Source organism: Mytilus trossulus, chromosome 5, assembly GCF_036588685.1.
Source record: "Mytilus trossulus isolate FHL-02 chromosome 5, PNRI_Mtr1.1.1.hap1, whole genome shotgun sequence".
Taxonomy (NCBI): Eukaryota; Metazoa; Mollusca; class Bivalvia; order Mytilida; family Mytilidae; genus Mytilus; species Mytilus trossulus.
In genome coordinates this window covers 12,386,345-12,399,772 of record NC_086377.1, presented here as the reverse complement: position 1 = coordinate 12,399,772, position 13,428 = coordinate 12,386,345, and the positions used below count along the sequence as shown (strand labels likewise).

Here is a 13,428-nt window from a genome sequence, read left to right as displayed (position 1 = left end):
TATTATTTAATAAAAAGATATTTCATTGGTTCATTTTCCGTATGTCAATCAGTCTTTTGAAATTGTAATTTATATTTGTTTTTATGTTGTTATTCAGTTATGTTCTAATATTTGAAATATATGGATGTGAAATAAATATGTAAACTTTCCAGCGACTTGGACTTTATCTCAACTATCGCTAGTTTCCCCCAGAAACTAATTAACATGACAGAGGTGACCAACAACCTGGTCATACTAATATGACGTGTTTTCATTAGTTTTGTAAAGAAACCATACTTTATTATCCAATAAAATTAGTTTGCACATGCGTATATTGACTACGGCAGAAAAATGAATTTCGTCAAAATGGTATGCATTTAATGTATTTCCTTAAATTAAAACACTTTCAAACACTAAAATGATACACATTTTGTTACTAATACTTTAACAATGACAACAATGTGTTACAATTCGTAATTGAAAATAGTTGACCTAGATACAGCAACGTCCATGTTGGCTGTTCTAACTTCAAAACCCCTCCCCTAAAAACACGTTTCATCTCTCCTGTTAAAAAGGCATGTCATTGTATATTAATTTCATTGAAACATATGTTCCGACGATAAAATATAAAATAAAGAATAGGTTACTATTACTGTTGTACTGAAATGACAAAATTGTTTCATATTTCTGATAAAATGGATTGACCCTAGCAGGGAATCGAACCCCATTCTCCTATAAAAACAAATAGGCGTAATTACCAATATACCACCAAGGTTTCCAATCCATTTTACAAACGCAACAAGATTGTCACCCAGCATTAATTTTAATCTCATGTATAAATACAGCATTTGAAATCGTCAGATGCACAAAGGCGTGCCCTTTGATCAACTTTAAAAGGATACATGTCAACTCGTACTTTCGGCAACTCGTACTCAGCCAACTCGTACTTTCGGCAACTCGTTCTTCTACCAACTCGTACTTCTACTAAGTCGTATCCTATATTTTTTTAGGATTATAATATAAGTTTTCTACGTTTATATCCGTAGATATGGATATTTTAACTTCCTGAAGTATCCCAGTGCACCCTGAGGTAGATGCATAGAATATGAAAAGGATATTTTTTAGTGAACATTGCGTTGAACATGTCTTAGTTTTTTCGTGTTACTTTAGTAGTTAATATTTATCTCTTCTTCCTGTTGTACTAGCTGATTATAAAACTCTTTAGATATGCCTATAAGAATTAAAATGTATTGGTTTAATTTTATATAATTATGATAGATAATTTTATTTCATAATTCAATTTTACTAACAATTCTATGCAAAGGCACTTGACATCACGTATATTTAAAGTAATATGTGACACTTTAATAAACAAATTAATTATTGCAGTTCGCGTGCCGGTGATAAATTGATCATTGATCATTGTTTCACACCTGAAGCATGTCGATTAATTACCAGTAAATCGGCCCTTATTCACACACGAAGTGTGCCATTAATTAACCGTTATCAAAACAACTTCACGCCTGATCTAATCTTTCTGCATGTACGTTTGCACAATAGTTTAAAATGTAAATTTCATCACAATTCTTCTATCATTTATATACGTATTGACATCAATTATACAGTAGCACATTTTGATTGTAAAAGTATAAAAGTTAAAACAAAAATTAAGCCAATATTTAGAAGAATTATGAGAGACGTATGAAAAAAACCACTAGTATCACTAATATTTACAAACACATTGTAAGAGTTAAATCATAAAACATTTTTACAAGGCTTTGTTGCTATAAATAATAGTAATATGGGTTTCTCAAAGCTTGGTTTTTTACAACGTTTAAGCCATGCATTTTCTTTTCGATGAGGATGGTGATTGTTTAAGTATAACTTAACGGTCTTTGATGTTCATAGTGCCGCACTTATACCGATTTTTTGTTTTCATTTACTTCTCTCTGTTTATTCTACTTTTAACAATAGACAATATACAATACTTTATTAATAAACCTCAGACACATAGGTGTACAAGTGGACATCATATATACACGTATACACATGTTTATACTCAATACATTCACACTAAACATAATGCTACATACATGAGAAAATATAGCAAATGTCAATTTACAAACTACTATAACTTTCAACTAAAAACCAACATAAATCACACGTATCGTGTAATAAAATTGAGAATGGAAATGGGGAATGTGTCAAAGAGACAACAACCCGACCAAATAAAAAACAACAGCAGAAGGTCACCAACAGGTCTTCAATGTAGCGAGAAATTCCCGCACCCGGAGGCGTCCTTCAGTTGGCCCCTAAACAAATATATACTAGTTCAGTGATAATGAACGCCATACTAATTTCCAAATTGTACACAAGAAACTAATATAAAAATAATACAAGACTAACAAAGGCCAGAGGCTCCTGACTTGGGACAGGCGCAAAAATGCGGCGGGGTTAAACATGTTTGTGAGATCTCAACCCTCCCCCTATACCTCTAACCAATGTAGAAAAATAAACGCATAACAATACGCACATTAAAATTCAGTTCAAGAGAAGTCCGAGTCTGATGTCAAAAGATTTAACCAAAGAAAATCAACTAAATGACAATAATACATAAATAACAACAGACTACTAGCAGTTAACTGACATGCCAGCTCCAGACTTCAATTAAGCTGACTGAAAGATTATGATTTCATCATATGAACATCAGGCACAATCCTTCCCGTTAAGGATTTAGTATCATACCATCATAACATATATGAGAAGAACATAACCCGTGTCATGCCAACAACTGTTTTTAGAATAAATGTCTTTAGTTCCGACGCAAAGACCTTATCAGTGACTCAATATTAACGCCAAAATATGCAATCTTTAATGACTTGACAACAGTATCGTAATTATATCCCTTCTTAATCAGTCTATTTAAAGGTTTTGTAAGTTTCTGAGGTGAATACTGACACCTTTGTGCTTTATAAAGAATATTTCCATAAAAAATTGGATGTGAAATACCTGAACGTGTAAGAAGTCTGCATGTTGAGCTATATTTACGAATGATGTCTTATACCGATGATAAAATTTAGTAAAAGTTTTGACTAGTTTGTGATATCGAAAACCCTGGTGTAATAATTTTTCAGTAATACATAAATTTCTCTCGTTTAAATCTAAAACATTGTTACAAACACGAGCGAATCGTACAAGTTGAGATATATAAACACCGCAAGATGATGACAAGGGAACGTCACCATCTAAAAACGGATAATTAACGATAGGAAATGAAAAATCATCCCTTTTATCATAAATTTTAGTATTCAGCTTTCCGTTAGTTATATAGATATCTAGATCGAGGAAAGGGCAGTGGTCATCATTAGTATTAGCTCTATTTAAAGTATGTTCAGCAGGATAAATATTGCTAAGTTTTTGTAAAGTTCTACATGACAAAATGTTAAAAGCTGTTTCAATTTGTACTCCTTTGGTTTTGAAGTATAATATTGTGGAATATATTTATTTCTAAGCAGTTTTATTTCCTGTTTTTGACATTTAAAAAGATAATGAAATTCATCCCCTATTCCATTTCCATAAAGATGACAAATTCGTGCATTTTTTGGAATTCCGGACCATCTTCCCGTTTCTACAGGAATTTTTAAATTTGAACATCTGAGTTTTGCCATATAAATCCTGTCACACAGCTTCATCTTGATCAAATAGGTTTCCAAACGAAATTCCTTTTTATAAAATGAATAAAATGCACCTCTTGAAGAGTTATTCATTTGTGAAAACCAGATAAATAATATCAAATAAAACATGGTTACGAGTTGGTAAAAATAGGGTACGAGTTGGTTGAGTACGACTTGCCGAAAGTACGAGTTGTCGTGTACCCCTTTAAAAGGTGTAGCCACCGCAAGTCAAAGGGCCCCTCCTGCCAAGTCTCGAATGTCAGCACAAATACCGTACACTTTATACACAGCGAATATAGATATTACCGTAATTGTCCTAATCAGAATCGAAATAATTGATGCCAGCTATACTTTATTGTAGTTTTAACATGGGTAGGCATTATATTCGTGTTATTTTAGCCCTCGCTATCGCTCTGGCAAAAATAATCACGAATATAATGCCTACCCATGTTAAAACTACAATAAAGTATAGCTGGCATCAATTATTTCTTAAATAGATCTATGATAAAATGACTTTTGGTAGTGTCTTTTTAATGACGAGACATCTAGAAGGGTTATATGAAGAGTTATATTAAGCATTTAAATGTACCTGTTAATTACCCCGACCATACGCGTACGGTCCGACCATACGCGTATGGTCGGACCATATGAGTATATACCCATATGGTCATGACCATACGCGTATGGACCAAATACTCATATGGTCCGGAACATTTATATAAACGATCAATCTTGTAAGTAAATAAATAAATAAGAAAAAGTCGTATGAAAGAAAAAACAAATGAAACGCGCTTGTATTGGTGTTCTTCGTCTCACTGAAGTCACAGTGAAGCCTTCAACCGGAGCCACGGGAACAACTATCCACCAATGACCAAATGATAAAGAAGCTACAAACTATCGCGTACCTACTTCTACAACGAACAAACCCCATACCGTCTAGTATTAAACTGTTACCGTAAACGTCACACATCCATCTGATTATGTTGTTAGGGAGTGGCGATGTTACATGATGTGTGTGAGTCTGTACCCCACCCCCGGGGGGGGGGGGGGTACTTTCTATCCGAATATAACTGCGCCGACAGCACTTGCCAAATTAGAAAACATTAAAAACACCCTGTTCTAGACAGGCTCAGAAAATGTATCATGTTCTAGACCGTATAAAATAGATGCTGCTGTCCCGGGTTCTAGACTATATCTTAAACAGTTAAATAAGCGATCCAGTTCTAGACAATTACTTTGTTTAAAAAAATACCCTGTTCTCACCAGCAGGGCATGTAAAGGCGGCCCTGTTCTAACCAGCAGGACATATAAAAGGCGACCCTGTTTTGCGGCACACTCGTACCACTGACAATATAGGAAGTTACACTCCCTCCCCGGAGGGGGGGGGGGGGATATACGTACAGATAATACTAAGTAAAAAGTAAAAACACAAAAATACCGAACTCCGAGGAGAATTCAAAAAGGAAAATCAAAAATCAAAAGGCAAAATCAAAAGTCCAAACACATCAAACGAATGGGTAACAACTGTCATATTCCTGACTTGGTACAGGCATTTTCTAATGTAGAAAATGGTGGATTGAACCTGGTTTTATAGCTAGCTAAACCTCTCACTTATATGACAGTCGCATCAAATTCCATTAAATTGTCAACGATGCATATACAAAACAAACATACTCAAAGAGTAAATTATCCTAGATGTTTTTTTACATGTTTATGGAGAGGTGGTGTTTACATGAAGTGTGTTGTTAACTACAGATAAAAGTAACCTACCATGGGTGGGGTTATATTTGACATGTTTTCGGGAGAGGTAATTTTTACATGCATGGAGTGTGTGGTTGAATACAGAAACCTACCCTAGTTGGGGTTTTATTTCAAATGTCTAGGGAGTTGTGATGTTTACTGATGTTTTTAGTTGAGTAATAGTTAGGAATCAACCATTTAACTACAAAAAAGGAGGAGGGGGATTATGTTTTTTTTTCTTAGTCGGAAATTGTTTTTTCAAGCAAGCGCGAACAAATTTATTAAGTTTTTCAAAATTTATCCATAATGTTACTGGGGGATTTTGCTTTCATATTTTTTTATCATCTGCTTGACCAGATTATTTTGATTCATCTCATCAGGGATTAGAATATTATAGTTAGAACACGCAGTAACACCCCCCCCCCCCCCCCCCGTTTTTTTTAAGGTAAAATGGTCGTTCCCTCACCCAACCCGAGTGGGGTTATATTTGATAACAATTAAATGACTACCTGCAAGCCTACCTGCCAAATACTTGTCCTTATTTAATAGATGTATCAACTTTATGTGTAAGGTTACACAAGGTGATGTATACAGGTGATCTTTGATCAATAGAATGTGGGAGTTCTCCTCGGGATTTTCATTGAAATGAAGTAAACATATCTAGATTTTCCATGTATAAAATCAAATAATTTGATAACTGACCCCGCCCAATGTTATCATATTAACTGATGTATGCATGTGTCATCAAAGTTTTGTAAACAAATATTACCACGTGGATAAAATATCCTGTTAATTATCATTTGCATATTAAGGTCAAGCAATGTCAAAAAGCAGTCCTATATTAAGGTAGCACAATACAAAGATTTTTTTACTTCCAATCACTAACCTTTGAAATGCTGTAACATTCTTATGAATGCACAGAAAATAATAAAAGTGGTATATATAGATAGATAAAAGATTAATCTTTTAAATGAATACAATATTTTTATTATGCAATCATTATGTAATCAATTATTATGTAATTAGTGGCAAAATCTGGGTAAGTTCACTTGAATGAATTTAGCTCTATCATCTCTTTAACTATACAGAAAATTTTAACGAAATCTTAATCAGCACATCATGGGCTTCAAAAGGGTGTCTCAGATTGTCTCTATGGTATTCCATTCTCTCATAAATCTCTAATTGGTGTAAACATCCTAACCACATAAAAGAAGATAATGTTTAATTATGTGTAAAATTTGTTCTATACATTATATCTGAAATCTGAGACACCCTTTTGTAGATAATGGCCATAGGAACAACATATAATAAAATCAACCCTCTAGGGATACCTATGCAGAAGCTAATTTCATTTGAAAGTGGAAATTTGGTGAAAAATATTTTAGACACAGTTAACATTATAATTGGTTACATTATTGTTGCATAATACTAACATTGCATTAATTTGAAAGAGTAATCTGTTAGCTATCCAACACTACCACTTTTATAAATTTTCAATCATTATTAAGAAAGTTACAGCATTTTAAAACTTGGAAAGTTGGAGTTATAAAATCTTTGTATTGTGCTACCTTAAATTAGACATTGGGTTAGTTTTTTGACTTTCTTATTTTTACCCTCTATATTCTGACTTTTATAGAACTTCATTTCGAATAAAAGCAGAACAAAAAAAGTTACTACTGAAGTATGAAAATAAAAAAAAAGACAGAAAAACAACAGAAAATTGCTCAAATGGCTAATGTGCCTTTCCAAACAGACAATTTCATGAGATTGTAAATTAATACAGCAGTGGTCGTTGGTTCAGGTCTGTCATATTTATTTTCGTAAATTTTTGTTTGGGTATAAACAAAGCCGTTAGTTTTCTAGTTGGAATTATTTCTTCAATAGTAGAAGAGCTTTGAGGATCAAAAATTCCCAAAACACCACTACGCCGATGGACACTAGTTTAGCGGAGTGAAGACAAAAAGGGGGGTCAATTTGTTAAAATTTCAGTTCACTCCGTATGTTGTTGTGGATAAGATGTTCGATAACTTTTGCCCAAAATTGATCAAAGAATTACATCAAATTTAGAAATTGTGATTTGAATGTATTATGAAATTCGTCCAAGCCGGTACAATATGTATCGAATGAACGGATTCATTAATATGCCAAACATAAATGAGTTTTCTCTCTTTCAACAAATAATGATGAGTGTGACTTGTCGTTGACGCTTACTAAATTCTATTTTAAAATTTATTCTACTTTCAGTATAATATTATTACAATTCTAGTGACCCATAAAGGAATTACCGTAAATTAAGAAATTTTGGCCGCGGAATATTTTGACCTCTCGAAAAGCGATACGTGTTTTATCTAATTCTGGTACTTCCATTGGAAGCACACAAAAAAAAAACCACAATAAAACTGAACACAAATAACCCAATATATTGTATTAGATATTTTTTTATAACATTTATTTAAATAATACTCACCTTATTTTGAATGGTCAGTTATATGATCGGTATAATTTGTATCTTAACGCAAAAAAAAAAGAACACGAGAAAAAGCGTCAAATTAAAGAAGTCTGGAACAGTACTGACACTCGAATATTTTATTTAGTTCCATTTTTTTGCTTAATAAAAATCGTTTGAGAAGTGTGGTTGCTTTTAATTAAGCCCGGGCCGGGGAGGGGGGGGTTTGAATATAGAAAATGAAAATAGAGTTACAGCTGATAGTTGCTTTGTCTTCATTGACGGATCCAGAGAGGGGGTCCGGGGGTTGTAACCCCCCTTTTTTTGGCAGATCAATGCATTTGAATGGGACATATAGTTGGACGGGGGTTTTAATCTGGGTTGGGACTCCCCCCTTTTAAATGGCTGGACCCCCCCTGGTCTTACAAACCCTTTTGTTATAGTTTGAAATTAATTTGATCTGGATTTTTTTTGTACTTAGACTATAATGAGATGAGCACATTATTTCGTGAACCCCTGAGGCTTCACGCATATTTATTAGTTAGAAATATAATGGTCTATGAAGGAATGTTCGGAAACTTCAATTTCTTGTTGTTCATCTAGAACATTTGTTCTTCTTATCTATTTTAGCTTCCTGCAATTAAGAGCGCCGCTATACGGTAGCACATGAAGGTGTATTTTTTATTGATTTTATTAATTGTTTGATTTGACGGGCAAAAAAATCCTACATGCAAATTTAAATACGGGAACTGTCAAACAAAACTGTATCGTATGCCCTTAAATAAAATCATAAAGGAACTGTTTAACCGAAAATTGACCTCAGCCTGGTTGTAAATATCGAGACAGGTTGTGCTGACCATTATACACGTAGTCACTCGGAAGACAGGTGGTGTGCACCCGTGAAACAATTATATTAATTAGCGATCAGCAACAATGATTAAACGTTTCATCCTTGGGCAGACATTTACTGCTCGTCATTAAATACACCATATGTTCCACTCTCACTATAAATTAATATGCTCCGATTTGTAGAATCATACTTATATCTACAACCATGTTTTACTGTGCTGCCTTCCTCGTACTTTCACTTATAGGAATCCAGGTACTATATTTATTATATTATTTTATAATCTGCATGATGTTCAGTGGTTGTCGTTTGTTGGTGTGGTTCATGAGTGATTCTCATTTCTCGATTTTCTCCTTATATTAGACCGTTGGTTTCCTTGTTTGTATGGTTTTACAGTAGTCATTTTGGTGCCCTTTATAGCTTGGTGTAAGATGTGAGCCAAGGCTCCGTGTCGAAGACCGTACCTTGACCTATAATGGTTTACTTTTATAAAGTGTGACTTAGGTGGAGGCTTGTCTCATTGCCACTCTTACCACATCTTCCTATATCTATGCATTTGAAATTCCAGACTAATTCAGTTGTTGACTTAGTCACAATTTCATTATTGATTGAGCTTCTTATACAACTTGTATGTTTACCTACATTTCCAGGGGAAGGTTGATTTGCTGCCAATGAACATGTTCGACACCATTCTGTATACGCATGTCCCTAGTCTGCAGACTGTAATTTGTGTGTTTTTTTTGTTGTTGTATATATATATTTATATCATTTTATTAATTGTGTATACATAAATTAATCTACTGGTTAGAATTGTTTTACAATTTGAGACCTTGGTTTCAAAGCTAACAATGAGGTTTTAGTTTTGTTCATTAGTGAAGGCTCTACGGTGAGCTATAGCTATTCTAACTAACAATCCATGTCAACTAATATAAGAGTTGACCGCACATGACATCGATTCCAATCTTAGTTGACTAGGATTGCAAGTTTGACATTCTCACTCACTATCAAACGTTTTTTTTTTTATAATAATAATGATCATTTGAAATAATATCAAATACTAGTATAATATAAAATAATTTTGATGATCAAATTATATTTCAGGTTTCTGCGGAACCATTAGGTAAGTATGTTATTATTTAGACTGATTTTTGGTAGTAAACTTGTATAATGTACGTATATATACAACTCGTCTGACATCAGCCCAACAATGTTAGATCTGAAAATTTGCAATTGCTTTCGCAAATTTTTTGTTCTCCCCTCACCGGGATTCGAACTCATCCTACTGAGATATCGTAACACTTAATCGCCTGCACTATATACGACGTATATATATACAAATGTGTGGTTCATATTTTCGTGTACGTTTATGAACACTTATGGGACATACAATTGAGAATGGAAATGGGGAATGTATCAAAGAGACAACAAGCCGACAACAGTCAGAGCAGATAACAGCCGATGTATTGATGTACGCAAACAAAGATTGATATAAAAACATACGTCAATGACGTCAACATATATTAATACACATGGTGAATATGAAAATACATGACATATTAAAATACGTAAAGCTATGACACATTGGAAATACGGAAATACTTAAAGCGTGGACGTGTTCAACATCTAAAAGTGTCTACCATTTGACAATATTTCAACTTGTCAATTAAGTCGCTCGAGTAGACAAGTGTCTATAATGTCAAAGTCTTTAAAACCGCTCTCAAATTGTTTTCAACTGTTAAATCAATATAACTTTTAACAATTTAAGAATACAACTAATTTGAATTTAAATAACTTTGGTCTAACCGTATTGATTGCATCTGACTTATAAAATAATGATAAAATATAAAAGGTCATGAATGAAGATTTGATTTTGGGTGTTGAACGCCACTTTTAAGCACCGCATTTAGGATATATCGTGGCGGCCAGTTTCTATTGGTGGAGGAAGTCAGAGTTCCCGGGGAAAACAATGACCTTCGTTAAGAAATCTGACAATCTGGTCAATAAGAATGGAATTGAGTGCTCTCGCCCGAGCAGAGCTCGAACTGACAACATCAGTGTTCACTGCGGCTAGTGATTACAGTAGTAACTTCTTAGACCACTAGGCCATCGAGGCCATTGCCAAACAGTCCATGACTGAAGTAGAAAAATAGACGCATTTTATTAAAATTTCCGACATTTGCAAGATAAATCAATGTATATCAAATATACTTATAAATATAAAGCATGTAGCAAACCCGTCGAATACAATCTACTATACGCGTTTGAAAAAAATCCAGACATGGTCTAATTGAATTCATGTATATTTTGATATACTTATATTTATAGGACGCGAACAGAATGTGTGTAGGTTGCCAGCAAGTTCCGGTCCTTGTTATGCATACTTTGAAAATTATCACTTTAACACGGGATCTGGGAAATGTGAAAAGTTTGTTTATGGTGGTTGCCTAGGAAACGCCAATAACTTCAAAACTTTAATGGAATGTGAAAGAAAATGTATAGGTATGTGCCATTTATTTCACGAGATATCCAATGCTACGCTGTATTTTTATGCACATGTCTGTTGTTCAGTGTTTGTTTTTTTTAAATTATATTATACTTTTGTTTTCTGTTTGAATTGTTTTTTGCTTGTCATTTTGAGGCCTTTTATAGATTGCTGTTCAATGAAAACAAAGACTACGTTGTTTTGAAGACCGTACTTTGACCTGTATTTTTTTACTTTTTTATACACTGTGACTTGTATGGCGAGTTGTCTCATTGGCACACATATATAAATAGATAAACAGTACATTGTCTATAATATGTATAGGTATATATAATTTATTATTATCATTACATCAGTTGTTGAATTCTAAATATAATAGTAACTAAGAGGAAGGTTCGGCGCTAACTAGTTCAACCTCGCTACATTCTGTATGTGCCTGTCCCAAGCCAGGAGTCTGTTTTGTCGGGGTTGTCGTTTGGTACTGTGTAAGTTAACCTATTGTTTTTTTTAATTCATTAATTTAATTGTACATACATGTATTAGGCTGTTAGATAAGATAAGATAAGATAAGAAATTTATTTCAAGTCGGGTTACATTAAATACAAACATAAGCTCTGTAGAGCTTTTTGCCGACATATTGGACATTGGACGGCATTGGTCTCTTGTTAAGAGTTTTTATTTCATTTGCAATCATATCATCTTCATTGTTTCATATTTCAACATCATTGTTTAAAGCATCACTGGTAGATTGTGGCGAGATTTTTCTCTTTAACATTCCTCCCTCCCCATCCCGAAAAAAGATTAAAAATGACCAAAAAAGAAAAAAAATATTTAAGAAAAAAACCCAATTATTTTAAAAATCACTTTTTGTAAACTTACTATTGTATAATTTTAAGTATGCATGCATTGTGTATTGTAAACAGCTCGCTCTACTAAATGACTTAGGAATACCAATGTGTTAATTATATTTTGTAGGTAATGTATTTAGTAAACGCGATCTGCGCGAAATTCTTAAGCGCAATGTACCACAAGTTCGTCAGTGATATCTACGCAAGACCTGGAAGGACCAATCATAGACTCGATAATATAATACCAATAGCACTATAAAGTTGACTTGGATATCGACTCCTTACACGGCTGCTAAACTGAATGGAAAGAGGCCACTGACTTGATTTTGTAAATAAAAGATTAATCAAAGTAATGATTTGTATTTTATTTAATATGATGTTATGTTTTTAGTGATGTTGATATTTTCTAAACATTTGGTATCAACATAAAGCAAGGACAAAGTGTCCTTTTGTCTCATTTATCTACAGACCTACAAATGGGTTTATCATTTAGCATAATGAAGTTATACAAATAGCTAAAGTCAACTTATGCACCGGCACATTTAACTTGTACAGATACAATTTTTTTTCTGGGACAAGTTTGTGAGTGGATGATAAGATAATGACATGGAATTCATCCTCACCGTAATGATTATTATATTGCAGTGATACAAATCAGTATACTATGGTTTATTGTTATATATCATATCAAACTTGAGGTATTCTCCCGCTTGCGTGTGCATAGATATTTCAGGATTTTTCTACTTATATGTATAACAAAACATTTTAATATTATAAATTCATCTTTTTTTTTAAAAGTATTTGATGAGTATTCATTGAAGAAATAAATTCATAACAAGCGGTAAGGAATGCTAGTTTGCACTTGATAATGTCTACGTATTCATCATGTTTGCAGATCGGTTAAAACCCCAAAACGAATATTATGTAATGGAAATATAGGCGATAGCTGTACCGGAATGCCCTCACGTTCATCCGCTGTAGAAATTACAACTCAACCTTGACCCCATTTTTTTCTGCTGAACAAAGACCTAAAACAAAAATATTCTTTCCTTCTATCTTGCACTTACTTTTTAATGGTTTCGCTAGATTTAAAATTCATTAATGTAAGTAAGAGTATATTCAAAACATACGATAAGTAAGCCATCAAGCAAATAGAAAACCAATAAAATTGAGAATGGAAATGGGGAATGTGTCAAAGAGACAACAACCCGACCAAATAAAAAACAACAGCAGAAGGTCACCAACAGGTCTTCAATGTAGCGAGAAATTCCCGCACCCGGAGGCGTCCTTCAGCTGGCCCCTAAACAAATATATACTAGTTCAGTGATAATGAACGCAATACTAATTTCCAAATTGTACACAAGAAACTAAAATTAAAACAATACAAGACTAACAAAGGCCAGAGGCTCATG

General features: G+C 33.5%; 1 protein-coding gene across 1 annotated transcript; it reads left to right on the top strand.

Moving 5' to 3' along the window:
* Positions 1–8,794: 8,794 nt before the first annotated feature.
* On the top strand, positions 8,795–12,369 carry LOC134719419 (kunitz-type serine protease inhibitor 2-like). The gene is made up of 4 exons (XM_063582419.1): positions 8,795–8,941; positions 9,788–9,806; positions 11,012–11,185; positions 12,144–12,369. Exons 1-4 carry the CDS (start codon positions 8,894–8,896, stop codon positions 12,209–12,211), a joined length of 309 nt encoding a protein of 102 aa, XP_063438489.1. The 5' UTR covers positions 8,795–8,893; the 3' UTR covers positions 12,212–12,369.
* The last annotated feature ends 1,059 nt before the right edge of the window (positions 12,370–13,428 follow it).

What these genes read in the sequence shown, in the direction of transcription:
- LOC134719419 (XM_063582419.1), top strand. Translation starts at nt 8,894, where the DNA reads ATGTTTTACTGTGCTGCCTTCCTCGTACTTTCACTTATAGGAATCCAG. An exon ending in ATGTGAAAGAAAATGTATAG is followed by an intron (nt 11,186 to 12,143) that starts GTATGTGCCATT and finishes TATATTTTGTAG; the next exon opens with GTAATGTATTTAGTAAACGC.